The sequence below is a fragment of the Hypanus sabinus genome, chromosome 13 (genome assembly GCF_030144855.1).
Source record: "Hypanus sabinus isolate sHypSab1 chromosome 13, sHypSab1.hap1, whole genome shotgun sequence".
Taxonomy (NCBI): domain Eukaryota; kingdom Metazoa; phylum Chordata; class Chondrichthyes; order Myliobatiformes; family Dasyatidae; genus Hypanus; species Hypanus sabinus.
In genome coordinates this window covers 10,304,700-10,330,386 of record NC_082718.1, presented here as the reverse complement: position 1 = coordinate 10,330,386, position 25,687 = coordinate 10,304,700, and the positions used below count along the sequence as shown (strand labels likewise).

The 25,687-nt window shown below is 40.3% G+C and overlaps 1 protein-coding gene across 5 annotated transcripts in view; it reads left to right on the top strand.

Annotated features, from left to right (window-relative positions):
• mkln1 (muskelin 1, intracellular mediator containing kelch motifs) overlaps positions 1 to 25,687 on the top strand; it is a 149,417-nt gene that overhangs the window by 100,421 nt on the left and 23,309 nt on the right. For 4 of the 5 annotated variants that reach the window (XM_059987090.1, XM_059987089.1, XM_059987087.1 and 1 more), the window contains 3 exons: positions 245 to 374; positions 18,138 to 18,285; positions 19,493 to 19,607. In XM_059987090.1, coding sequence (XP_059843073.1) covers positions 245 to 374; positions 18,138 to 18,285; positions 19,493 to 19,607 — 393 coding nt within the window. The remainder of the gene's footprint in view (positions 1 to 244; positions 375 to 18,137; positions 18,286 to 19,492; positions 19,608 to 25,687) is intronic. The other variant, XM_059987088.1, reaches the window with a different exon arrangement.

Here is a 25,687-nt window from a genome sequence, read left to right as displayed (position 1 = left end):
TAAGCTGACAAATCTCAAGGTTGCATAATTTATACATTGATAATAAATGTATTTTGAATCTTTGATTTGTATTGTTTTGGGCCAGTAAAGAGTGGAACATGACCTGTGAAGGCTAAGTAAATGAAGACACTAATCAAGTCAATGGGAATTTGCTTCCCTCAGTAAAATGATTTATAGAACTTCAGCACGGTGCTCATATTCAACACTGATCTTTTTTAATAAAAGAAAATCCTACTTGTTGCAGAAAAATCGGTGCCTTTATGTTTTTGGTGGGCAGAGGTCAAAGACATACTTGAACGATTTCTTCAGTTATGATGTGGATAGTGACCACGTGGAAATAATATCAGATGGGACAAAGAAGGACTCTGGTATGGGTAAGACCTATGTCTGCATTCTCCATTTTCTCTATGTTATACCTGACTTCATGGGTTAACAGTGCATAAACTGAGAAAGGCAACTGTTTACTTAATGCTTTTCACAAATTCTAAAGTTCTTCATAACCAACACAATGCTTTTGAAGTCACAAATGTAGCATCTAGTGTACTTACTTCAATTCTGACAAGCTCCATCCCTGGCTAATATGGAGGGTGGGATGTGGGGCTGTTGCACAGGATCGAGGTAAGCTGCAGAGTGTGGTAAAATTAGCTCCATCATGGGTGCTAGTCTCTGTAGTATCTAAGACATCTTCAAGGACTGGTGGCCACCACCCAGGACTGGTGGCCACCACCCAGGACATGCCCTCTTCTTACTGTTATCGTAATCAAGGAGGTACAGAAACCTGAAGGCACACACTCAGTGACTCAGTAACAGCTTCTTTTCTTCTGCCATCCAACTTCTGAAAGGACATTGAAACCATGAGCACTACCTCGCTCCTTTGTTTAATCTATGTTTTTGCACTACCTATTTAACTTAACTATTTGAATACTGTAAATTCTGGTGTATAAACCAACCTGGAGTATAAGCTGAACCCCCCATTTTCAAGGTTTAAAAAGTGACTTCTTCATGTTACCTTTGTAAAAGCCGACCTCTTTTGTAGAGGTTTTTGATTTAACTAGAAAAGATCACAAGATCTCACATACTGGTACTCAGCTTTGCCAGATCCGGAACCTGGAAATTTTGTGAACCAGTACCTGTTAAGAAAGTAGGCCTACACATTGTAGAGGGTTATAAGCAAATTCATAGTAAATAAATCAGGGAGGGAAGTTTTGGATTAGGCTCCCAATGCTAAAGAATCCTCTGAAACGTAACCCTCATGAAACCATTTAGCACCCATAGTAATCTCATTAAAACATAACATGGGGTGGCAGGATCAGTATGTGTACTCAGTATTGAGTTTGTGACCACCATGTACAAAAGATTAAAACAAATGCGATATGATGCCGGCTTCAAGCTGAAGGTTGTTGATTTTGCTAAAGGAACGAATAATTCTGCAGCTTCTAAGAAGTTTAGTGTAAAAGAGAAACAAGTGAGAGTGGAGAAAGGCAGAGTACATGCTGAGGGAAATGCCAAAGACGAAATGTGCAAACTGCGGGAAAATGTGCCAGTGGCCAGAACTGGAAGAAAAAGTTTTAAGAGTTGGTGAATCACCAGTGACCGTCTGAATATATTGTTACCAGAGAAATGATTTGAGTTCAAGCGTTGAAATGGGCTGAAAAACACTGTGTCAGTGAAAATTTCAAAGCTATGTGAAGTTGCTGCACCCGATTTATGAATAGACGTGATCTTGTGTTGAGACAAAAAACAAAGATTGCTCAGAAAATTCCTGCAAGGTTTTGTTGTTTACATTCAAGAACGCTGCTGGATGGATGAAGCGCGATGCTTGAAGTGGGTTAAAGAGGTATGGCGTCAATGTCCCGAAGGTTTCAGGAAGGAAAAGTTGCTATTTGTTTGGGACATGTTCAATGCACACTTGTCAGGTGAGACAAAAGCAGCATTGAAAGCTGAAAATACAGACATTGCAGTCATCCCTGATGGTTTGATGTCCGTGCTCCAGCCACTAGATGTGAGTTCAGACAAACCATTCAAAGAATTCATGCGTTGACAGTGGAACGAACTTGACTCAAAAACAGCCAATAAATACGACCTGTCTTCTGTGTATTCATTTTCCCAAACCCTCTATATAAGCCGACCCCCGAATTTTAGGACCAAAATGTAGTGCCAAATTCTCAGCTTATACACCGGAATTTATGGTACAGGTAGTCCCCGAGTTACGAACGTCCGACCTACGAACAGCTCGTACTTACGAACCGAGGAAGGAGAATGCCGTCCGCCATTTTAAGTTGGATGGCAATGCTGTCCGCCATTTTAAGTCATTGCCGTTGACACTGTGTTGAGTGTGTAACTTTGTATTTGGCTTAAATTTTTCTTAGCAAGATTCACCCTGACCCCACCCCTCGTTATCGGTCAGTTGGTGGCGCAGTGAGATCAGCGCTGGGCTCGAGAACGGAGGTTCCCAAGTTTGATCCAGTGACTGACCTCTCCTGAGTGTGCTTTCCCATCCGTGCCGGGTTGATGTCAAGCTTGCAACTCGACCTTGTAAAAAAAACACTACCATCTCCAGTTTAAATTCCCACGTGGAATATTGTGGAGGATCAAATACCCAAACTCAGCACAGCCCCCACTTGTCCCATTTAACCTAGCTCAGTGTGGTGGACTTCAGGACCTGGAGAATTCAGTGCGGTGGTCCTTAGGACCCGGTGGAGCTTGGGACCCGCCACCCACAGTATTTCTGTTCCATTGACGGGAAGCGATCACGATTGAAATAATACAGCATTTGGAAAGAGGTGAAATGTCATCGGTCATTGGAAAAGCGTTACGTTACAGTCAGTCAACGATTGGAACAATTTTAAAGGATAAAGTGAGAATAATGGAGCATGTGAAAAGCCCTGCCCTGATAAAAGCTACAATTATTACTAAGCAACACAGTGGTTTAATTATCGTAATACATATATTTCTTAAGTGTTTTATATGCATAGAAAAGTAAAATATGTACAATATACCAAGACATATGTTTGACTAACTGACGCTAAGTAATACCGGATGTACTCGTTCCGACTTTCGTACAAATCCGACGGAGTCAGGAACGGAACTTGTTCATAACCCGGGGACTGCCTGTATATGCATTTACTGTGGCTTATTATTTTTTCCCTATATTATGTACTGCATCGTAGTGCTGCCACAAAATTCACAGATTTCACAACATATGCCGGCGATATTGGAGCTGATGCAGATTCTGAAGTTCCCAAAAAGAGCCATGTCATGCCAGATCTATTTTTGTAATGTTGGCAATATATGAGACACCGGGATAATCTTTCTCTTCATCTTCTAAAAGTTCAAAGTAAATTTATTATCAAAGTACGTACATGTCACCAAATACAGCCCCGAGATTAATTTTCATGTGGGCATTCGTAGTAAATACAAGAAGCATAATAGAATCAATGAAAGAGTGTACCCAACAAGGCCTTAATGGGATCTTGAATCTGAGACAGTGGTTGTAGAATTTGTTTGCCATCTCATTTGAAATTTGAACTCCAAGGAGGAACAGCTGTTCCCAAGAATGTGCGTCTGCAGGCACTTGGGCTCTTCGATCTCTACCCCAGTGATAGTAATTTTGTTTTGTTGAAATTGGTGGACTGGAACTTGAATCCAGAGCCACCTAGCTCAGAGGTGAAAATGCTATCAAGAAATGTAGTGTAATTTATTAAGCTGTGGTGCTAGGTTATTGATTGCTTATGATTGGCATAATTTAGAAGTCTGGCCTTCAATCATGAGATAAGGAGGTAGAATAGTTCTTTCTCTCCTAATTGTCATTGCAGTTACTTTGATTGGCCCTTTGCTGATCAGGAAGATTTTCTTTGTTCATGCTGACATAATAAAGGTTAGAAGAGCAACAAAATAAGTAATTTTGTGACCTATTTATGTCTGTCTGTGATTAAGCACAGGCAATTGCATGCGGGGGTCTTGGCTTTGCCTTCATGCTTGCTTTCACAGCATGGCATTTAGTTGATTTCTTGTAACCTTTACAGACTTGGATAAGACATTGCTGATCATATGGCATGGAGAATAGATCTGGTCTTTTATAGGAAGTGGGAGTGCTAAACCTACCTTTTGATGAAAGTACTTTTTAATAATTGATAGTAAGCTCAACTGAAGAGTCAAGACCATAAAACAATGGGGCAGAATTAGGCTATCCAGCCCTCAGGTCCACTCTGCCATTCCATCATGGCTGATTTAATATCCCTCTCAATCCTATTCTCCTGCGCATTCTTCCTATTATCTTTGACACCCTTCCTAATCACGAACCTATCAACTTCCGCTTTAAGTATGCCCAGTGACTTGGCCTCCACAGTTGTCTGAAATATTATGTATTTCACCTTTACCTTGACTTTTAACTCATTATAGGTTAAGGCTTGGTGCAGACCATAGAGTAAGACCATAGAACTGAGTTAGCAATCTTCAGACCTTCAGAAGTGTATAACCATACAATTGGCAGTGAAGTAGTACTTCATATGTTGACCAGGTTTATTTGTATGGGGGGAAGAGGTTAAAGTTCCAAACCAGAGAGGAATTTTAAAAATTATTATAACTAATAGAGTATCAACCAGGTTGCCTCTTCATCTGTATACCTGCATCACTTTACTCTTGATGCAGGGATTCCACCAGAAAAATGAAGATTGCAAATGCTGCTCAACGTGCTGAGCTCATCCAGCAGATTGTTTGCAGTCTCTTTAAGTCATCACTCTACTGCGTGTCTGCACCTGCATCAGTTTTGGACCTGGTCCATTCGGGCAACAGTGTCGAACTCAATGTCCACACTGCCAAGTGGTCACTTTCCATGGCATTTGGATGTGATGTGTGGAGAGATTTACCATCCTATTTAGTCCACAAACCAGCAACCATCCATTTCCACCTTGACCTGAGTCCAGAACACTGGGCCTGGGAAGCAGATATCCTAAATCTTGAATGGAAGTGGAGTGTTCTGTTGGTATACTTTCATTGTTTTGCTGTATTTTTTTTGTTTACTGCTTATTGTAGTTAGAGCTGACTCATCCCACAAAAAGCCCTATCCACAAACTCTGCTGTATCCATGGGATATAAAGTTGTCAGATGATTCATGGAAGATACCAGAGGCAAGCAGCCAAGGTGTATGGATCATTTTGATTTTATAGGAATTGTTAGAGAACAATGGGGAGAATTGTTAATGTCTCACACAGTATTGATTTGGTATTCAGTACTGAATTAGCTCCAGTGTTTGTTGAGGATATTAGCTTGTGTTAATGTTCTCTTAGGAAAACTTGTGTTGCCCCAGTACTGTTATTATCTCAGAATTTAAGATTTCTAACAGCTCAGCCAGAATGTAGATTCTTCACAAATGTTACCATAAATTAGATGACTATATTTGGTTTGATCCAATCTTTTTTAAACAAAAAAAGATTTTAAAAATTAGAATTATTTATTGCATGTACATTGAAACATACAGTGCATCATTTGTGTCAAATCAGTGAGGATTGTGCTGGGCAGCTGTAAGTATCGCCACGCTTCTGGCGCCAACATAGCATGCTCACACTTACTGATCCCTAACCAGACCCATACATCTTTAGAAAATGGAAGGAAACAGGAGCAACCAGAGGAAACCTACGTGGTCACGGGAAGAATGTACAAACTCGTTAGAGGCAACAGCAGGAATGGATCAAATTAGTAATTGCTGGCGCTGTGAAGTGATACTAACTTTACGTTAGGGGTCATGTGAGCTAGTAACATGAATGTAAAATCTGTATGACATCAAGCACATTTTAGAAATCCAAGTGTGGACTTTTGCCCTTGAATTACTTGAACTCAGTAAGGAAATGAAATAATGTTGCTTGTTAAAAGAAATGTGGAAAAATTGTATGACTTGTTGCTCCTTTGTCTTCTTGGATGATGATCTGAGTAAACGTTTACACACGGACAGTCATTTGATATTTTGAAATCTGCATGAAAAGCTTCACCATTTTTTGCTAATCATCAAAACAAGCACTTGAGGTTCCTTACCTTCCAATCCATCTCCATAGAATACAGAAAAACTTAGTGGGAAAGTAAATGAAGTTCAAGTTGATGGTTCTGGGGGACTGGAAAATTGCAAATGTCACTTCATTCTTTGAGAATGGAGAGAGGCAAAAGAAAGGAAATCATAGGACAGTCAGTTTGACCTTAGTGGTTGGGAAAACGCTGGGGTTGATTGTTAAGGATGTGGTTTCATGATACTTGAAGGCACACGATAAAATAAGCCAAAGTCAGCGTGGTTTCGTAGAAATACAGAAACATAGAAAACCTACAGCACAGTACAGGCTGAACAAGTCCTTACCTTAGAAATTACCTAGGGTTTCCCATAGCCCTCTGTTTTTCTAAGCTCCATGCACATATCCAGGAGTCTCTTAAAAGACCCTGTTGTTACTGCCTCCACCCCTGTTGCCAGCAGTCCATTCCATGCACTCACCACTCTCTGTATTTTTTTAAAAAAAACTACTAACCCCTGACATCTCTTCCTCTGTACCAACTTCCAAGCACCTTAAAACTGTGCCCTCTCATGCTAGCCATCTCAGCCCTGGGAAAAAGCCTCTGACTGTTCACACAATCAATTTTTATGCCTCTGTCAGGTCACCTCTCACCCTCTGTCGCTCCAAGAGAAAAGGCTGAGTTCATGCAATCTAATCTCATGAGGCATGCTTCCCAATCCAGGCAACATTCTTGTAAATCTCCTCTGCTCCCTTTCTAAGGTTTCAACATCCTTCCTGTACTGAGGTGACCAGAACTGAGCACAGTACTCTAAGTGGGGTCACAGGTTCCTATATAGCTGCAACATTACCACTCGGCTCTTAAACTCAATCCCACGGTTGATAAAGGCCAATGTGCCATATGTCTTCTTAACCACAGAGTCAACCTGTGCAGCAGTTTTGAGCGTCCTATGGACTTGGACCCCAAGATCCCTCTGATCCTTCACGCTGCCAAGAGTCTTACCATTAATACTATATTCTGCCCTCATATTTGACTTACCAAAATGAACCACCTCACACTCATTGGAGTTGAACTCTTTTGACACTTTTCCACTGTCACACTTGATTGGTCTTATTCTCCCATGTCTTATCCTTTTGCTCTTCACATAATTGTAGAATGCCTTGGGGTTTTCCTTAATCCTGTCCACCAAGGCCTTCTCATGGACCCTTCTGACTCTCCTAATTTCATTCTTAAGCTCCTTCCTGCTAGCCTTATAATGATAGAGATCTAGAAGATACCTAGTTTTTTGAACCTTTTGTAAGCTGCTCTTCTTGACTAGATTTACAACAGCTTTTGTACACCACGGTTTCTGTACCTTACCATCCTTTCCTTGTGTCATTGGAACGTAACGATGCAGAACTCCACACAAATATCCCCTGAATATTTGCCACATTTCTTCTGTACGTTTCCCTGAGAACATCTGTTTCCAATTTAAGCCTCCAATTTCCTGCCTGATAGCCTCATAATTCCCTTTACTCCAATTAAACACTTTTCTAACTTGTCTGTTCCTATCTCTCTCCAATGCTATTGTAAAGGAGATAGAATTATGATCGCTGTTTCCAAAGTGCTCTCCCACTGAGAGATTTGACACCTGACCAGGTTCATTTCCCAATACCAGATCAATGACAGCCTTTCCTCTTGTTGGCTTATCTACATATTGTGTCAAGAAACCTTCCTGAACACACCTAACACATCTAAACCCCTTGCTCTAGGGAGATGCCAGCTGATATTTGGGAAATTAATATTTCCCACAACAACCCTGTTATTATTACACCTTTTGGAATCTGTCTCCCTATCTGCTCCTCTATGTCCCTGTTACTATTTGGTGATCTATAAAAAGACCCAGCAGACCCAGTAGACCCTTCCTGTTCCTAACTTACACCCACAGAGACTCCGTAGACAATTCTTCCATGACTTCCTCCTTTTCTGCAGCCGTGACACTATCTCTGATCCAGTGCCATCCCCCATCTCTTTTGCATCCCTCCCTGTCCTTTCTGAAACATCTGAAGCCTGGCACTTGAAGTAACCATTCCTGCCCCTGAGTCATCTAAGTCTCTGTAATGGCCACAACATCATAGCTCCAAGTACTGATCCACACTAAGCTCATCCACTATGTTAATAATACTCCTTGCAAGGCTAAATCCTGCCTGACAAATCCATTGGAATTTGGAGAAATAACAAGTAGAATAGACAAAGGAGACTCGGTGGATGTTGTATACTTTGATTTTCAGAAGGTCTTTGACAAGGTGCCATGCTTGAGGGTGCTTAACAAGTTAACAGCTATGGTATTACATGAAAGACACTAGCATGAATAGAGCATTGGCAAAGAGTGGAAGCCTTTTCTGGTTGGCTGGCAGTGATTAGTGGCCTTCCACAGGGGTCTGTGTTAGGATTGCTTCTTTGAGATTATACGCGAGTGATTTGGATGATGGACTTGATTGCTTTGATGACAGTTTTGCAAATGAGATGAAGATAAGTGGGGTAGGTGGTGTTGAGAAAGCAGAGAAGTTCCAGAAGGAGAATGGGCAAAGAAGTGGCAGATGGAATACAGTGTCAGGAAGTTTATGATCATATATTTGGTAGAAGAAACTGGAGAAAGAATTCAAAAATCTGAGGCACAAAGGGAGTTGGGTGTCCTCATGCAGGATTCCCTAAAGGTTAATTGGCAGTTTGAGTTGGTGGTGAGCAAGGCGAATGCAATGTTCAGCATTCATTTCTGGAGGGCTAGAATATAAAAGCAAGGATGTAACGTTGAGGCTTTATAGGCACTGATAAGGCCTCACTTGAAATATTGTGAGCAACTTTGGGCCCCTTGCATATGAAAGGATGTGGTGACATTGGAGAGGGTTCAAAGGAGGTTCACAAAAATGATTCTGGGATTGAAAGGCTTATCATATGAAGAATATTTGAATATCTGGGCCTGTACTCACTGGAATTCAGAAGAATGAAGTGGGGGATCTCATTGAAACCTATCAAAGATAAAAGGCTTCAATAAAGCGGATGTGGAGAGCATGTTTCCTTGGGTGGGGGATTCTACGACCAGAAGGTATATCTTCAGAATAGAGGGGCATCCATTTGGAACAGAGATGAGGAGGAATTTCTTTTGCTAGAGAGTGGGGAATCTGTGGAATTTGTTGCCGGAGACAGATATGGAGGAGGCCAAGTCTTTATGTATAATTAAGGCAGAGTTTGATACATTCTTAAGATTCTTGATTAGTCAGGTCATGAAGGGTTACAGGCAGAAGGCAGAAAGTTGGGGCTGAGAGGGAAATGGATCAGCCATGATGCAATGGCGAAACAGACTCAGTGGGCCAAATGGCCTAATTCTACACCTATATCTTATGCTCTAACTCTCCTTTATCCCTGCACTCCATCAGTGGCATAGCCTTCGACTAACTTTCCTTTGTCCATGTTCTAAACCCCTCTCCCACATGAAAATATTTTCCCAAGTATTCTAAAATGTCAAATTCAATTTGGAGGAGGGGTGGGGTAATGAGGAAATACTCCTTCAAACTCTGCCTATAATCATTGCTTTACAGTTGCCTCAGTAAAGTACTTGAAGATGTGATGGTGTGCTTTTTGCTAGCAATCACTTACAGAAGTGTATGGACATAAATTGCCGCAGTTTATTAAGCATCAGCAGCATCCAGATTCATAATGTTCAACAAAGAATGAACCTTGTTGCTTGGAAACTAGCGGCACCCACAGATGCCTAATGAAAAAGAAGCATTGAACCTCCCAGATACAATAAATATCTCAAGATTATTTAACTGTGGTATGCAGCTTACATGACTCATTCTCAGTATTTGGATATATTTCCATTAGAAAATTATTATACAGTGTGTGAGCAGTTTGAAATCTATTAATAATGTTAAATATTGGAACAGGAGTAGATCCCAAGGCTCCTCTAGCCTCCACTGCATTCATTAAAATTATGTCTGCCCCTCTCTTTCCAAACCTCTACCTCCTTTATCTTTGGTTCATTCTGTGTTAAAAATCTTACAGGTTTTTGCCTTAAGTATATTCTGGCTCTCTATCCACAATGCCCTGTGTAGAGAACTCAGAAGATATAGGATTTTGTCCTAAGATGTCCATTTCCCTCCCTATATGCTACCTGGTTTGCAGAGCCCCTGCAGCAGCAGTTGTGTTGATCTAGATTCCAGCATCTACGGTCTCATCTCTGAAACAGCTGATTACTAATCCTGAGTCTAATCAGTTGTTGTGATTCAATCTATAGGATAATACTTTATCAATCAAATTTCAGAAGTATTAGGGGCTGCCTACATTTATTAATTTAACCCTCAAAATATTGCACATTTTGGAGAATTTTTTTCTAGGAAGTCCTGCAAGAATGGGCTCAGGGTAAACACCTTGTGGAAATCCAATTAGGGAATCAGTACTGTACTGTCTCTAATATGTGTGTATGTTTCTCTTTTGGTATGGAGGCCAAATACTGCATGTATATTCAAAAAGATGTCTTACTGGAATCTTGTACAGTAAAAAAAAATTCTGACTTTTGTGCTTTCAGTAAGGGACAATGTTATTTCTATTCCTATTTGTTTGGTGTGTATGGAAATTATTTTGTGTATATTAATAACAATCCATTTACTAGATAATGTTCATTTAAAAACTTTTTTCCTTGCTTAGAGTGTTGCCTATGGAAAAAATGATAATGTTCGGACACATTTCTGCGAATGATCTTCATTAAATTGAATTCGGGTCACAAATAATTCTACATAAAGGAGTGGCAGAAGTTTTGGCATTATTAAAAATTGTCTTGTACAGCAGATGTTCTTCTGGGCACTTTCAAAGCTTGTGACTTGAGTCACAAATGGAAATGCTTTGCTGAAATGAAGAATTGAGATTTTATGTAGCAGTTTTATGTTAGCTGAGTCCCCAAGTATTTTGCGTGCAGTGGATTACTTTGAAGTGCTGTCTCTTGCAGTAGACTAAACCAGATGCCATTCTGCACACAGTTTGGTCATACAACAGTGTGAACATCCTGTCAACCTGAAATTATTAACCTGCTCAGTTGAGGAAAAACACCAGAGACACGAAATTATCTCTGAAACGGCTTTTATTCAGAGAGGAGTTCACAGCCCCACGCACTTCGGGTGTAAGGTAGCCAACTCCCAATTTGTCGGTTTACAAAGGTCATACTTATACCCAAAATCAGGGTACTACATTCGCAAATATGGTTACCGATTCAAATTCATCAATTGATTGGCTATTGCATAGCTAAGCACGCAAAATACTCGGAATAAGCATAGACGCAAGCGTAATACTTGGAATGGTTATGGACGCAAGCAAAACACTCGAAATAGGTATATAGCTCAAAATACTTTGCTGAACACGTTGTCTTGTGGTCGCAAGGTTCCTCTTCTTTGTGGTTGCCACATGCTGTCTGGCATCTTATTTTAGCTACCTCTTCCCTGTCCTCCTACACTTCCCCAATGACGTATCCTCTCCCTGGTCCTGTCTACATATTTTGCTACACTTACCCCTCGCCCACCCCTTCCACACGTACCCCTTACCCTCTTCACATTCAAAATCCCATTCTTTATTTTGGGTACACAAGATACTACAATGCTGAAACCTGGATTTCAAAACAAACAGCTGGAGAAACTCAGCAGATCAGGCGGTATCTATGGAGGGAAAAGAATTGATGTGTCAGGTAGATCAGGATGTCCCAGATCCCAGATTAATTATATTTAACTCTTTGGTTATTTTTGAGAACACGGCCTTATTTCAGAATGCTTATGTCAGTTTAGTTGAGCTAACACTTGGGGAGTGTTGAGGAAGGGTTATTTGAAAAGGCAGGGAAGGTGGAAAATGGAAGGTTTTTGGTAAAAAGGAGAGATGATGTAGGAAGGTTTATGGTAAAAACACAGTGAATGAGGGGTCCTTGGGAGTACTGTTGAACAGATATTTTGGGGTACAAGAGTACATAGATCTCTGAAAGTGGCAACACGCTGGTGAGGAAGGTATACAACGTACTTGCCTTTCATTGACTGAGGCATTGAATCAAAGAGTGAGATGTGAAAAAGTTGTGCAAAGTGTTAGGCAGCACATGTGCAAGACTGGAAAGGTTGCAGCAGAAATTTAAAATGAAATTGGTTTGGATTATTAGTGAGATGGGATAGGCTGGATCTGGTTTCACTGCAGCAAAGAAGCTTGAGAGGTGACATAACACGTATATAGCATGACGAGAGACATAGAAAGGGTAGATAATGTGGTAGGTCAGCCTAAAACATATTTATGGTGAGGAGGAGGAGGGTTAAAGGGGATCTGTGAAGTATATTTATTCCCTCCACATATGGCTCTGCTTATTCCAAGAAAGGTAACTTATTTTTATAGCTAATCTAATCAAGAACATTGCAAATTGGGTGTTGGCCTGCAGATGTCAGACATGGTTGATCTTGGTGTTCTGCAATCACAGAGCCGTCTTAAAAGACTAAATGGTTTAATGAATGAATGAATACATTCTGTGACTACATTTTCTACAACCTACCACTTTCTTTCTATCAATGGTACTGAGAGATTTTGCATCATCCTTGCTTAGTTGATTATTATCACAAGGAAAGCATCGAACAGAACCCTGTGGAACCGCAATGCATTCAGTCTTAAAGTCACTAAATTTCCTGTTGATCTTTACATTGCTTTCTCCCACTGAGCCAATTTTTGAAACCTTCCTCCCACCATCCTTTGAATTTCAGTCTTTTTCTTGACAATTTGTTATGAAGCCGTCACAAGCTTTGCTACGGTCTTTAACTGAATCATGTGCATCAGTCATCATACCTTGTTGTTGTTGCTCTTTGCTGCACCTTGTGGCACATCAGGTGGCAACCTTGTCATTTCTTAGCATTTTTGTCTTTTTTTTACGAGGCAGAGTTGCTAGCTCAAACCTCAACCCAGCACGGATGGAAAGTGTGTGAGGAGCCGGCCGGATTTGAACCCGAGACTACTGGCCTCAAAGTCCAGTGCAGATGCTACCACACCACCAACCGGCTGTCAATTTTGTTATCTCTTCAAAATGAGTCAAGTTAACTGGCTCCTGATTTTCCTCCTTTCCAGAGCCTGGGATATATTTTATCTGGACCTGGTGATTATATTCATTTGTGTAAGTTCCTTAACCCCTTACTGTGGCCTCGTTCTCTTTTTACCAGGCCAGTATTCAGCATTCTTACTCATTGTCACTGTCTGTGCAATTTCCCTCCATGCAGGCATTTATTTACTATGGTATATATCTTGCTTCTTCACATTTGACCTACTGTTTTGTTCCATATGTTACTCTTCGGGATGTGCCCATCTGGTAATTCACAAGCTACAGTACTTACGTATCTGCGGCAAGCAAGCTTTAACCTTACACCAGTAAAGTACTGTAGTTGCATCTCTTGTGTAAGCAATTCTAACTAATAATATGAGACTGAATGATGACAGCTTCACTAGCGAGGTCAGTACTTAAATTCATTTTTTTGTTCTGGAGAACATTGCACTCGCTGTGACGATCTTGTGCATTGTAGAAGTATTCTGGGATTTTGGCCCAATGATAATAGAATTGTATATTTTCAAGAGTTTCAAAGTGTGTTAGTCTATTCCTGTCTCTTTCGATATAAGACCATTAGACATAGGAGCAGAATTAGGCCGTTCAGCCCATTGAGTCTGCCTTCTTGCTATATCCTTTGATGCCCTGACCGATCAAGAAAAAAGTCAACTTTTGCCTTAAATATACACACAGATTTGGCCTCCTCTGTAGTCTGTGGCAGAGCATTCCACAGATTTACTGCTCTCTGGCTAAAAAATATTCCTCCTTACCTCTGAGGTAGTGCCCCCTAGTTCTGGATATCCCCACCATAGGAAACATCTTCTCCACATCCACCCTATCTAGTCTTTACAACATTTGGTAGGTTAAGATATATTGCAGGGTTTAGAGTATCATCTCTATGTACGTGACTATCTATTGTCCTTGCAGATTCTTGAGTTGAGAAGTCAACTATCTGGAAATTAAGTGGCTCCCCAGACTCATACTGTGCACCAGGTTGGCGTGATGTCATTTTATGTACTCTTGACACTTCCAACAGTCATCGCATTGCTCTGAATTTAAATGTGCTACTATGATAGCAAGATGGCAGTGGTGAACCATGGTGACATGTTACGGGCAACTTACAAAACTTCTAATCATACCTCTTCTCACTGCAATCTATACCTTGTGGTGTCGCTTCAAGCAGCATAGCTTTGAACTGTCTTAACGAACCAGCAATTTCATTATCTTCTAAATTTAACTCTCAATCATGCAGGTACGGCACTCTTAAGCCGATGAAGGTACGTCACCGTAGCTGGAAAAGAAGGAGGAGGGGAGGACTCCAAGTCAGGCCAAAACACCAAGCAGTGAAATTCCCTCTACTCGCATCTTGTTTGCAAATGTGCAATCACTGGAGAACAAGGTTGCGGACCTAAGACAAGATTGCTATATTGGAGGGAAATGAGGGATTGCTGCATTCTGTGTTTCATGGATATATGGTTCACTCTGAACAGGCAAGATTCAATGAGCGGCCCCGAGAGATTCTTGGTGACACAGGAAGGACTGAACTGCTAATTTGGAGAAGGCAAAAGATGGGGGTCTGAGTTTCATAATAAACTCTCTGTGGTGCTAGAACATAGCAGTCTTGGTCTTGTACCACCCTTGTCCCCCCACCTGGAATATATAATGATTGGGTGCCAACTATTTTACCTACCAAGAGAGTCCTCCTCCAGGATCCTGCCTGCAGGTTATATACCGCCAAAAGCTGATATTAACCAGGCACTTAAGATATTGAATACTGCCATCACCAAACAAGAAACTGCCCTCCCCAGTGCATTTCAAATCATAATTGGGTACTTAAATCTGGCATGTATGAAGAAATAACTGCCCAATTATTATCAGCATATAACCTGCAGCACCAGGGGTCCCAACACATTAGACCACTACTTTACTATGATTAGGAATGCCTACTATTCTATTCCTAGACTGCTTTTTGGGAAATCTAATTACTTGGCTGACCTCCTCCCTGCATACAAGCAGAGGCTAAAGAGCAAGGCTCAAAAGAAAAGGACTACAAAGTGGTGGTTGCAGGGAGCTAGAGCAGCGGCTGTGGGATTACTTTGAGTTGGTGGGCTGGGCTGTGTTCAAAGACTCATCAGAGGATCTGAATGAATATACCATAGTTGTCACAGACAGAATTTGTGTGTCACCACAAAATCATTCTGAATCTTCCCTAACCAGAAGCCATGGATGAGCCATGAGATCTCCGATCTGCTGAGGGCCAAACCAGTGGCATTTAGGTCTGGCTACCAAGTAAGATACAAGAGGTCCAAGTATGATCTCTGGAAAGCCACTTTCTGTGAAGTAGCAATTCCAGACCAAGCTTCAGTCACTGGTGGAAGTTCAACAGCTGTGTTAGGGCTTGAATGCTATTACCTCTTACAAAGTCAAAACAAGCCAATGGGTGACAACAAGGCTTCACTCCCAGATGAACTCAATGCCAGCTTTGACTGCCAAAACATGGAAGAAACTTGACAAACTCCTATAGCCCCTCCTGTCCCTGTAATTTCTGTTTCTGAGGCCGGTGTGAGAGCATCCTTAAGGAGGGTGAACCCATGGGAAGAATCTAGTCTTGATGGGGTACCTGGCTGAATACTAAAGACCTGTGCTGATCAACTATTTGGAATGATCACTGAAGTCTTTAACTTCTTGCTTCAGCAGCCTGTGGTACCTATTTGCCTCGAGCAGACTTCAATTATATCAATGCCTAAGAACATGATAACTTGCCTTAATGAACGATTATCCAGAAGCACTTGGATTTACTGAACTGCTTTGAGAGTTTGGTAATGAAACATCAACTCCTGTCTGAGAAGCAAATTGAATCCACTCCAATTTGGATTGGATTGTCTTTATTACTTGCATCCTTCATATACATGTGAACAAATCTTTTTGTTACGTCTCCATCTAAATGTGCAATTTATAGTAATTTATAATAAATAGTATGTAATTTGCCTATCAGCACAAGTTCTCAGCAGGTTCTGTTTCATAGGCTCATCACTCAACCCTGGAGCATCTGGACAGCAAAAAATGCATATATAAAGATGCTCTTCGTTGATTACAGCTCAGTATTCAGTACTAATGAATAAGGTCCCATTTGCACAGTTTGTTCTTGAATGTTGGTTGGTTGTCCATCCTGTTGTGTGGTTTTCCATTGATTCTATTGTGTTTCTTGGATTTACTGTGTATGCCCACAAGAAAATGAACCTCATGGTTGTATATGGTGACATTTATGTATTTTGATAATAAATTTACTTATACTTTTGTACTATGTTTCTTCTTCCATGCAATATGTACTACTGGCCTGGACTCAATCAGTCTCTGTAGTACCATTGGTTGGTAGATATTTGTGTAGCTTTGGCTGAACTTTGTTTCCTGTATTCATCACTTAAAGAGGTAGCCTTTCTCTTTCCAACCACTGAAATTTCAACCCTCAAATCAGCTGTTGTTAAAATCCAACTTCAGTGGCCTCTGCTATTAGAAAAACAAACTCAGCCTACTCAGTCTGTCTTTGTAACTGTAGTGTTCCCTTCCAGGCAGCAACCCAGTGATTCTTCTCTGTATTTTCTTCAAAGCATTCACTTCTTGTCATCTGGCTACTTACAGTACCCTAGCTGTGTTCTAACAATATTGCTTGGCTGCATAGAAACAGTCCTTTCAACCCATCGTATTTATACCAACTTTGTCTATCAATACTAAACCCGCTTGTCTGCATTAATCCCGTATCCTTATATGCCTTGCTCATTGGCCCAGATGCTTCTAAAATGCTTCATTGTTGCCCCGCCCGGTTCAAAATATCCCATTGCAACTCTTAAGTATATTGACATACCAGGGATGATAAGTTCATGGTCTAAGGTAGAAGGAGATGAGTTATACAGCTGTTGTTACATGCACATGTAGGTCTGCTCTTTGATTATGCAGAAAGTTTGAAGTTAATAACTCATCTCCTTCTACCTTATCAATCACCCCTGACGAGTTATTAACTTCAAGCCAAAAGGTGAAAATGCTCAACTTGTTAGCAGCTTCTCTGGAAAATGAATCAGTTTGCATTTCAGGTTGATTACTTTTCAGAATGTTGTAACAAGTTTAACCAGAAGTTAACCATTGAAAATCAATAGTGAGTTCAGCATTACAAATAATAAGCAAATCCAGCATCAAATTTCACATTTCTGGCATTCAGTATATTTTGTTCCTGTTGGTAACTTCAGAACTTTTTGACTCCTGACAGCACTTCCAAGAACAATGCAGAATCTGCTGAATTAATATCTCCAATGTGCCTTTAGGTTTAATTTCATAGGAAGGATTATAATTTTTAACTACTTCTAAGTGTTTCACTTCAACACAATTTTAACACATAACAAAAATTTAACATCAGAAACCCAATGTCATCTTTTGACAATATGCAGGAAGTCTAGTATGTACAGAATATATTTGAGAAATTAAAATATTTCTGCATTTGCTAATTGATGTTAAAATTGCTTATTTTAAATGGAAAATAGCCGATTGCAGATGCAGAAGGGATTGCCAGAGATGACCAGGTCGGACAGCACCTGCTGAGAGGGATTAAGTTTTCTTCTAATTTCCGTTCTCTTTGTACAATCACATTCCACACCCCCCCACCCACCCACCTCAGTCCTTAACACAGTAATTCCACATATCCATTAAGTGTAACCTGCCTAAATGTAGGCTACTATATGTTCTTGGATCTGTATTCAGACAGTCTGGTATATTGGTGGTCTTATGATTTGTCATTTGTTTTGCTAGACCGTGCAGCTGGCTAGTACTTTCTGCCCTTTGACAAGGAAATATAAATTTCTGAAGTTTATGCTATCTTGATTAAAGTTAGTGAAAGGAGAACTTTTGATCTTCAGCATATATCGTTACTTGGCATCAAGTTAATCACCAAATTGTTGTTGGTTTAAGAGAAAATGCAAAGCTGTTGCTCATTTTGCAACTGGTACCATTTTGTAACATTTTTAAAATGCTTGTTTTTTAAGAAGTATTTTTGAGTGTTTGTGTTCTTTAGTTCCAATGACAGGTTTCACTCAGAGAGCTACAATTGACCCTGAACTGAATGAGATTCACGTCCTGTCAGGCCTCAGTAAAGACAAGGATAAACGGGACGAGAATGTTCGCAACTCTTTTTGGATTTATGACATTGCACGAAACAACTGGTAAGAAAGAATTACCTGATCGCTGGTAATAAACGTACATTGGTAGTGCCTGATTATTTTGTACCGCCTGACTGATATTCATTGACACTTTTTTTCTAATTGTTGATGACACTTGTATTTGGGAAACCTGCAGCACTGAAGTGCAAGTGTAAACTACAGTGATCATTCAAACCAGATTTTTGTGTGTATGTTGGGGGGGAGGGGAAGAAGAGAAAATGTGCTTGCACAATTTTAAGTGATTGTTTTCAGTACGTACACTTCGTTTTTCCTACTTCCATAAACAGAACAGAAATATGTATTCTAAGCAATATCTATGGTTGATGCTTTCTAGATTGTGCTTGAGCAGAGTGACTCTTGTTTATGGTTTATGATTTGCCTTTTGAACCATTATCTGCACTTTCTTAATATCTTTAGGTAGTGATGTTTACAATTTCCTGATGTGTACTAGAAAGATTCTGAGTTGAAAAGTGAAATTTGTAGTTTGGTATTAGAAAATATATAGTATTCTGTTTCTGTTAACAGAATGGGTATTTTCAAATGGCTTGAAACTGACCTATTTTAAACCAAAATTGCAGATCCAAAGGAAATTGTCTTTAATACCAGTTCTTGTTCTCAGGCATCGTACCTATTTTTAAAGAAGTGTCACACATCTGTATTTTACCTTCTTCGGAGCATGGAAATGATCATCTGAAATATTTCACGTTCCTTCTGTTGTGGCCATGTATTGGAATACTTGCACTTCACTTCCTACGCTGGTGGGATTTAAGCTACCTCACTGAGGGAGGCTTCTGAAATAAAAAAGACCAGTTCAGCTTTCTTGATCTATGTGATCATGATTGCAGATAATCAGCTGGCAATACAAGCTAAAACGTTGTTATGCAGCAGTTTTTACTGATTGCTCTGACCCTGATGAGTGAAAGATGTCATAAATGATGTACCTGTTGAATTAAATTGTACCAATGCCAGTATCATTCTCTGCTTGTAGATTGCATCAGAAAGAGGGCGATAATTTCAAAATGCATAACCAGTAGAATACTGATAAATTCCCATTGATGTGGATCTTTGCTGTGATGATACTTTAAACACAATCTATTTTTTATTGCACACAATTTTCTTTGGATATAATGAACCTTTTAGTAATTTGTTTACATGAGAGCTATGGTTATATTTTAAGCTATGTTTCCTTCATGTTTTTCTGTGGTTATAGGTCCTGTGTTTATAAGAATGATCAGTCTTTAAAAGATAATCCTAACAAAAGCCTTCAAGAGGAAGAGCCTTGTCCTCGGTTTGCGCACCAGCTGGTATATGATGATATGCACAAGGTAAAGGACATTTCTTGCCTGTCTTCACTGTTTTTTAATCTCTTATTGTTCTGTTGTTTTCCCTGGTCTCCAGCAGAGGAAAACAAATGCTTTACTTCCAGTTTGGCCAGGAATGTCACTGAGGCTTTGGTGGTTCCAGTAATGTACCAGATAAGAGTTTGCTTCTGGGAGCTGTCTGCACAGAAGTACAGATTTCACTTTGGTTCTTGCAGAGTGTGTTTAGAGCATCTTCTTGGGATTTTGTTCTGGGTGAGGACACTTACCTATGCATGGCTATCCTTGTGGATTTGGAAGGTTTTTAAGAGTTTGTACTAGAGTACTCTGAGGCTCCTACTGTACATTATCCTTGTCTTTGGATTCAGGGGATTGTGAATGGCTGTTGATCAGTAAACCAGAAGCAGGTTTATAGGTCTTCAAATGCCTTTTATTTCTTCAGGCAGCTGCAGATGTCTTGATATCCTGGCTGTTAGAGCTTTCTGGTGGATTTTGTTTTATTGATGTTTATTACTGAGAGATGGAACCCTAAAAAATTTGAAGTGATCTACGTTAAGTTGTTCATTGCAGCAGGTGTTGAGTGTTGGAGGAGTAGTTTGGATCCTTTTATGTAAAATCCAGTACATTGCAGTGAGTGAGTCAACAGTGTCAAGAGAGCCTCACCTTTCAGTGCTCACGCAAACAACTGTAATATGATTGAGGTTAGATTACCTCTGCTTCTCAAACCAAAACAAATAATTTTAGACTTCTACAGTAGTGGAAAGTGTGTTGTGGGTGAATCATTGTAGTTAGAATGTTGACAAGAGCTGTTGCTTAATACAGTTCTCCAGTGGGGTAGTTTGTAGTGGACCCACTGATTATTGTCGTGGATTGTACATTATTGTGGTGTGCGCAAAGGAGCATCTTTTAAAATAAGCCTTGATTGATGGAGTTGGAGGCTTTTGTGGGTCGAGAACAAACATTGGGCAATCACAGATCTTCTTTCATGCACTTTTCTTAGATTTGATTGTTGGTGAATATCCATAAGATATAAAAGCAGAATTAGGCTATTTGGCCCATCAAGTCTGTGCTGCCATTTGATCATTCCCATATCCTTTATGCTTCCTATTGGGCAAAGTTGGCATTGAAAACTCTGGACAAAGCTTATGAGCCATTTGGCATAGAATCCTATTCTTCTATATTTAGCATAGTTGACGTTTCACTTAAAGGTTATAACCTTCAGTTTTGTGCGAAGTGCACTGAGATGTCTTGAAAAGGTGAAATGTAAACTTGGCCCTTTTAATGAGCAGGTTTTTCAGACTTTAGACTTTGGCAGGGACTTTGAACCAGTATCTTTTGGGTGGAAACTGCAGTGCTCTTTTCTCAAAATGAAGATTAGGCCACTAGGGATGCAAAAGAGGGGGAAAAAATCTTCAATCAATGAGGGGTGAATCATTAGAATTTTCCTCTCTGGAGTATTCTGGAGCTTTTGTCATTGTGTTGAAAACCGAAGTAGAAAGATTTCTGGTTACCTGTGTAATTGGTGGATAGGGCAGAAAAATGGTGTTGAGGTAGAAGATCGACCATAATTTTGTTGACTGGCAGAACATTGTCCAGGGTATGAAGTCATCTACGTCTGCTCCACCATTCCATCATGGCTGATTTATTATCCCTTTAAACCTCATTCCCCTGCCTTCGTCCCATAACCTTTGGTGCCTTTACTAATCCAAAACATAACAACCTCCTTTTAAAGTAAACTTTTAAATTTGTTACTTTAGCCTTGGTTAAAGTGGATGAAATGAGACAAATGGGCATTGTTCTTCCCCTGCCATTAATTTTTAAAGTAGCATATTTGTTGTATCCTTCTTCAAACATCGGCTTTATTTTGATCCCCTTTGCCCTGAGGATAGAGTTTGTTTAGATATCCAGAGGTAAATGTGCAATTGGCTTTCAGAAAGAAGCCAGAGCCTTAAGAGTAAATGCACAAAGGAGAATCTTCAATTTCACACTAAATCTATAATCTTCAAATACCTTTGAAAAGTGATGGCCCCCTCTCATATCCATGAAGTTAAAACCTCATTCTGCTTCTGTGTATTTGTTTCATCAAGTGAGTCAGAATTACTTTACAGTGGGAGGTGATGCATTGCTGTGTAACTTTATTCTGCTTAAAGCACTTTGTGATTCCAGCAAGTTAATTCAGCTTAATTCACTTCTAGTGAGATGGAATCAAGCCAGAGTTAAAATCCTTTCAATGTTAATTGCTTAAACAGTTTGGCAGTGTTCACAAAGGTGTGTAAATGGAAATGGCCAGAGTTCAGTTTGTTTCTAGGTAAGAATGATCTTGAGAGGTGACAGAATTGCATCCTTGAAGTTCCAAAACTTTAAAAATTTGTGCAAAGTATCAGCTTCAAGTACCACATGCAACTGCTGCAATTAAAGCGTAAAACCTAGGAGCAGAATTAGGCCATCTGACTTTTTGAGTCTGCTTCACTATTCCATCATGGCTGATTTATTATCCCTTTAAACCTCTTTCCCCTGCCTTCGTCTCATAACTTTAGTCCCTTTACTAATCAAGAACGTATCAACCTCCGTTTAAATAAACCCAATAGCATGGCCTTCAGGCCATTTGTAGTGATGAATTCCACAGGTTCACCCTCTGGCTATGGTCTGGCTGTAGAAATTCCTCCTCATCTCTGTTTGAAAGGGACATCGTATTTTGAGGCTGTGCCCTCTGGTGCTAGACTCTCTCACTAGATGAAACATCCTCTCCACATCCACTCTATCTGGATCTTCCATCAATAGGCCTTTACAGTGGTTGTCAAGACAGTGCAACTAATCTATGCTTAAAGAGCATTACTTTGGTAATGAAAAATGATAATACTTCTTTGAGTCATAGTCATACAGTATGGAAAAAGACCTCTCTTATCTATGCTATAATAAGTTCCTGTCCAACCGCATCCCTCTGAAGTTCTGCTATCCATAAACTTGCCCAACTATCTTAAATGTTAATATACCTTCCTCAACCACTTTTTCCTGACAGCTTTTCCATATATAGTTGCAAGAAAAAGTTTGAACCCTTTGCAATTACATGGTTTTCTGCATTAATTACTCAAAATGTGGCCTGATCTTCATCTAAAGCCCAATAGTAGACAAATACAATCTGCTTAAACTAACAATTTGCACAAGCAATTGTCCTTTTCATCAATACTGAGTACACTATTTAAACATTCACAGTCTCGGTATGGGAACCTCTGGGATAATGCCTTCTACAAAAGCTACTTGGAGTCAGGTGCTCCAATCAATGAGATGCAATTGGAGGTGTGAGTTGTAGAGGTGCCCTGCCCAATATATATTTTTTAAAAAGACACAGAAAGTCAGGTTAATGACAGAGCCTGCTCTTCTCAAGAAAGATCTGTTTATGTGCACCATGCCTCAATCAAAACAACTTTCAGAGGACCTTAGAAGAACAATTGTAGAGATGCATGGAACTGAAAAAGGCTACAAAAATTGCATTTCTAAAGCCCTGAGTGTTCATCAGTCTACAGTAAGAGAAATTGTCTACAAATGGAGGAAATTCAGTTCTCTTGCTACCTCTGCTAGTAGTGGGCATCCTGCAAAGATCACACTAAGAACACAACATTCTATGCTGATGGAGGTGAAAAAGTATATAAGGGTAATAGCACAAGTCCTGCAGATATCCCTAGAACTTCCTGAAGTCACTGTTCATGTGTCCACTAAAAGAAAAACACTGAATAAGAATGATGTTCATGGAAGGATACCACAGTGGAAACCACTACTTTCCAAAAAAAAAGATGCAGCAAGTGTCAAATTTGCAAAAGATTACCTGGATGTTGCACAATGCTTCTGGGACAATGTTCTGTGGACAGATTGAACTTTTTGGCAGAAGTGAACACTGCTATGTTTGGAGGGAAAAGGGCATTGCATATCAACACCCAAAACCTCATCCCATCTGTGAAGCAGGACAACATCACCTGCCTGTGCTGGTGATGCCTCCCCCTCTCAGATGAGTTGAACAACTCCTCTGCTCGTTTTGAGGTGGAAAATGACGTGGTGGCGAGGAAGACCACTCCTCTTCCCAATGTCCAGGTGCTGTGTCTTACCGTGGCCGATGTGAGGAAAATTCTATGCAGGGTCAACCCACGGAAGGCTGCTGGACCAGACAATATTCTTGGCAGAGCGATCAGAAGATGTGCAGATCAGCTGACAGATGTTCTCACTGATATCTTCAACATCTCCCAGAGCAGCGCCGTTGTTCCAATGTGCTTCAAGCCCGCCACCATTGTCCCCATGTTGAAGAAGTATTCAGTGTCCTGCCTCAACGACTGCTGTCCTGTCGCTCTCACATCCATCATCATGAAGTGTTTTGAGAGGCTTATCATGAGGCACATAAAGACCCTGCTGCCCCCCTCACTGGACTCCCTGAAGTTCACGTATCATCCCAGCTGCTCAACAGACGACGCCATTGCCATCACCCTCCACCTGGCCCTCACCCACCTGGATAAAAGTACGTTCATACACTGTTCATAGACTTCAGTTCAGCAGTCAACACAATCATTCCTCAGCACCTGATTGGAAAGCTGAAACTGCTGGGCCTGAACACCTCCCTCTGCAATTGGATCCTAGATTTCCTGACTGGGAGACCTCAGTCAGTCTGGATCGGGAGCAGCATCTCCAGCACCATCACACTGAGCATGGGGGCCCCCCGTTATTAGTTTAAGCAGGTAGTGCTTGTCCATTATTGTGCCTTAGATGAAGATCAGACCACATTTTGAGTAATTAATACAGAAGACCAGGTAATTGCAAAGGGTTCACAATATTTTTTTCTTGCAACAATATGTTACCCTCTGGGTGGAAAAGCTGCCCTTCAGCTTACTATTAAATCTCTCCTATCTTACCTTTAAACTATACTTGTTCTTGATCAGTCCTGTCTGCATTCACCCTTCCTCTGCCTTTCTTGATTTTGTACTCCTCTATTAAGATTGCCCCTCATTCTCCTAGAATCTAGTGAATAAAGTCCCATCCTCTCTCAGTAATATTATCCCTGGAATCCTGGCCACATCCTCATATCTTCTCTATGCACTTTCCAGCTTCATGGCATCTTTTCCATAGTGGGGTGATGGGTGGTTCCAATTGCAACTTCAGCAGTGCTTTGTGCAACTGGAACATAACATCTCGGCATCAAATTGTTACCTACCCCAAGAATATTTTTCCAAGTGCTTCTAAGTTTCCACTGGCCTGCAGTATTTCAGTTGAGGTAATTTATCTTTATCCAACTGCTGCCTCAGACAGACACATTACATATGTCCTGTTTGGAAAAACAAAACTCTTTATTTTGATACCTTTTATAATGGGGAATTAAGCAGAGTTTCTAACCGTGTGATAAATAGAGTTCTGCAGCAATAGTCTTCTAATTTTACATTAGTTTCTTCTGCAGTCTGAAATATTAAGTGAGAGAAATGCAGCACTTGAATGATCCAGTACTCTGTGTTTGGCTTCTGGTTTGACTTTTACAGACTTGTTTACGAGAGTCAAAAGCAGAGAGGTGGGGTTTTTACCCTAATGTGTCCATGCTCTTTTTTTTGCCTAGCTACATAAATCTCATTTGCCTGCATTATATCCTATAGACTGCCTTTTCCAGTTCCTGTCTTAAGTGTCTCAAACAGTGATTGTACCTGACTTCTCCACCACCTCTGGCAGTGTGTTCCAAGTATCAATCACATTCCTCCATATTTTAAACAAACACCTGCCTCAAACTTCGTTTATAACTCCTTTGTCTTGCTTTAAATCTCTGCCCCTTTGTTTTTGATACCTCTACCATGGAAAAATTATTCTGAGCATCTACCTGTTCTATAGTATAATTATAACCCTTGTATACTTTTATTCAAGATTATCAGGTCTCCCTTAGCAGTCTTGATTCCAGAGATTTCAAACATAGCCTATTCAAGCTCTCCCTAGGAGAGCAACAGGTGCGGGCAACATTCTGGTGAACTACTTTAATTCTTACCAGCACACTCATATCTTATAGTATAGTGACCAGAACTGTAGTCTAACCACTTTGTAAAGTTGCAACATATCTTTTTAATCCT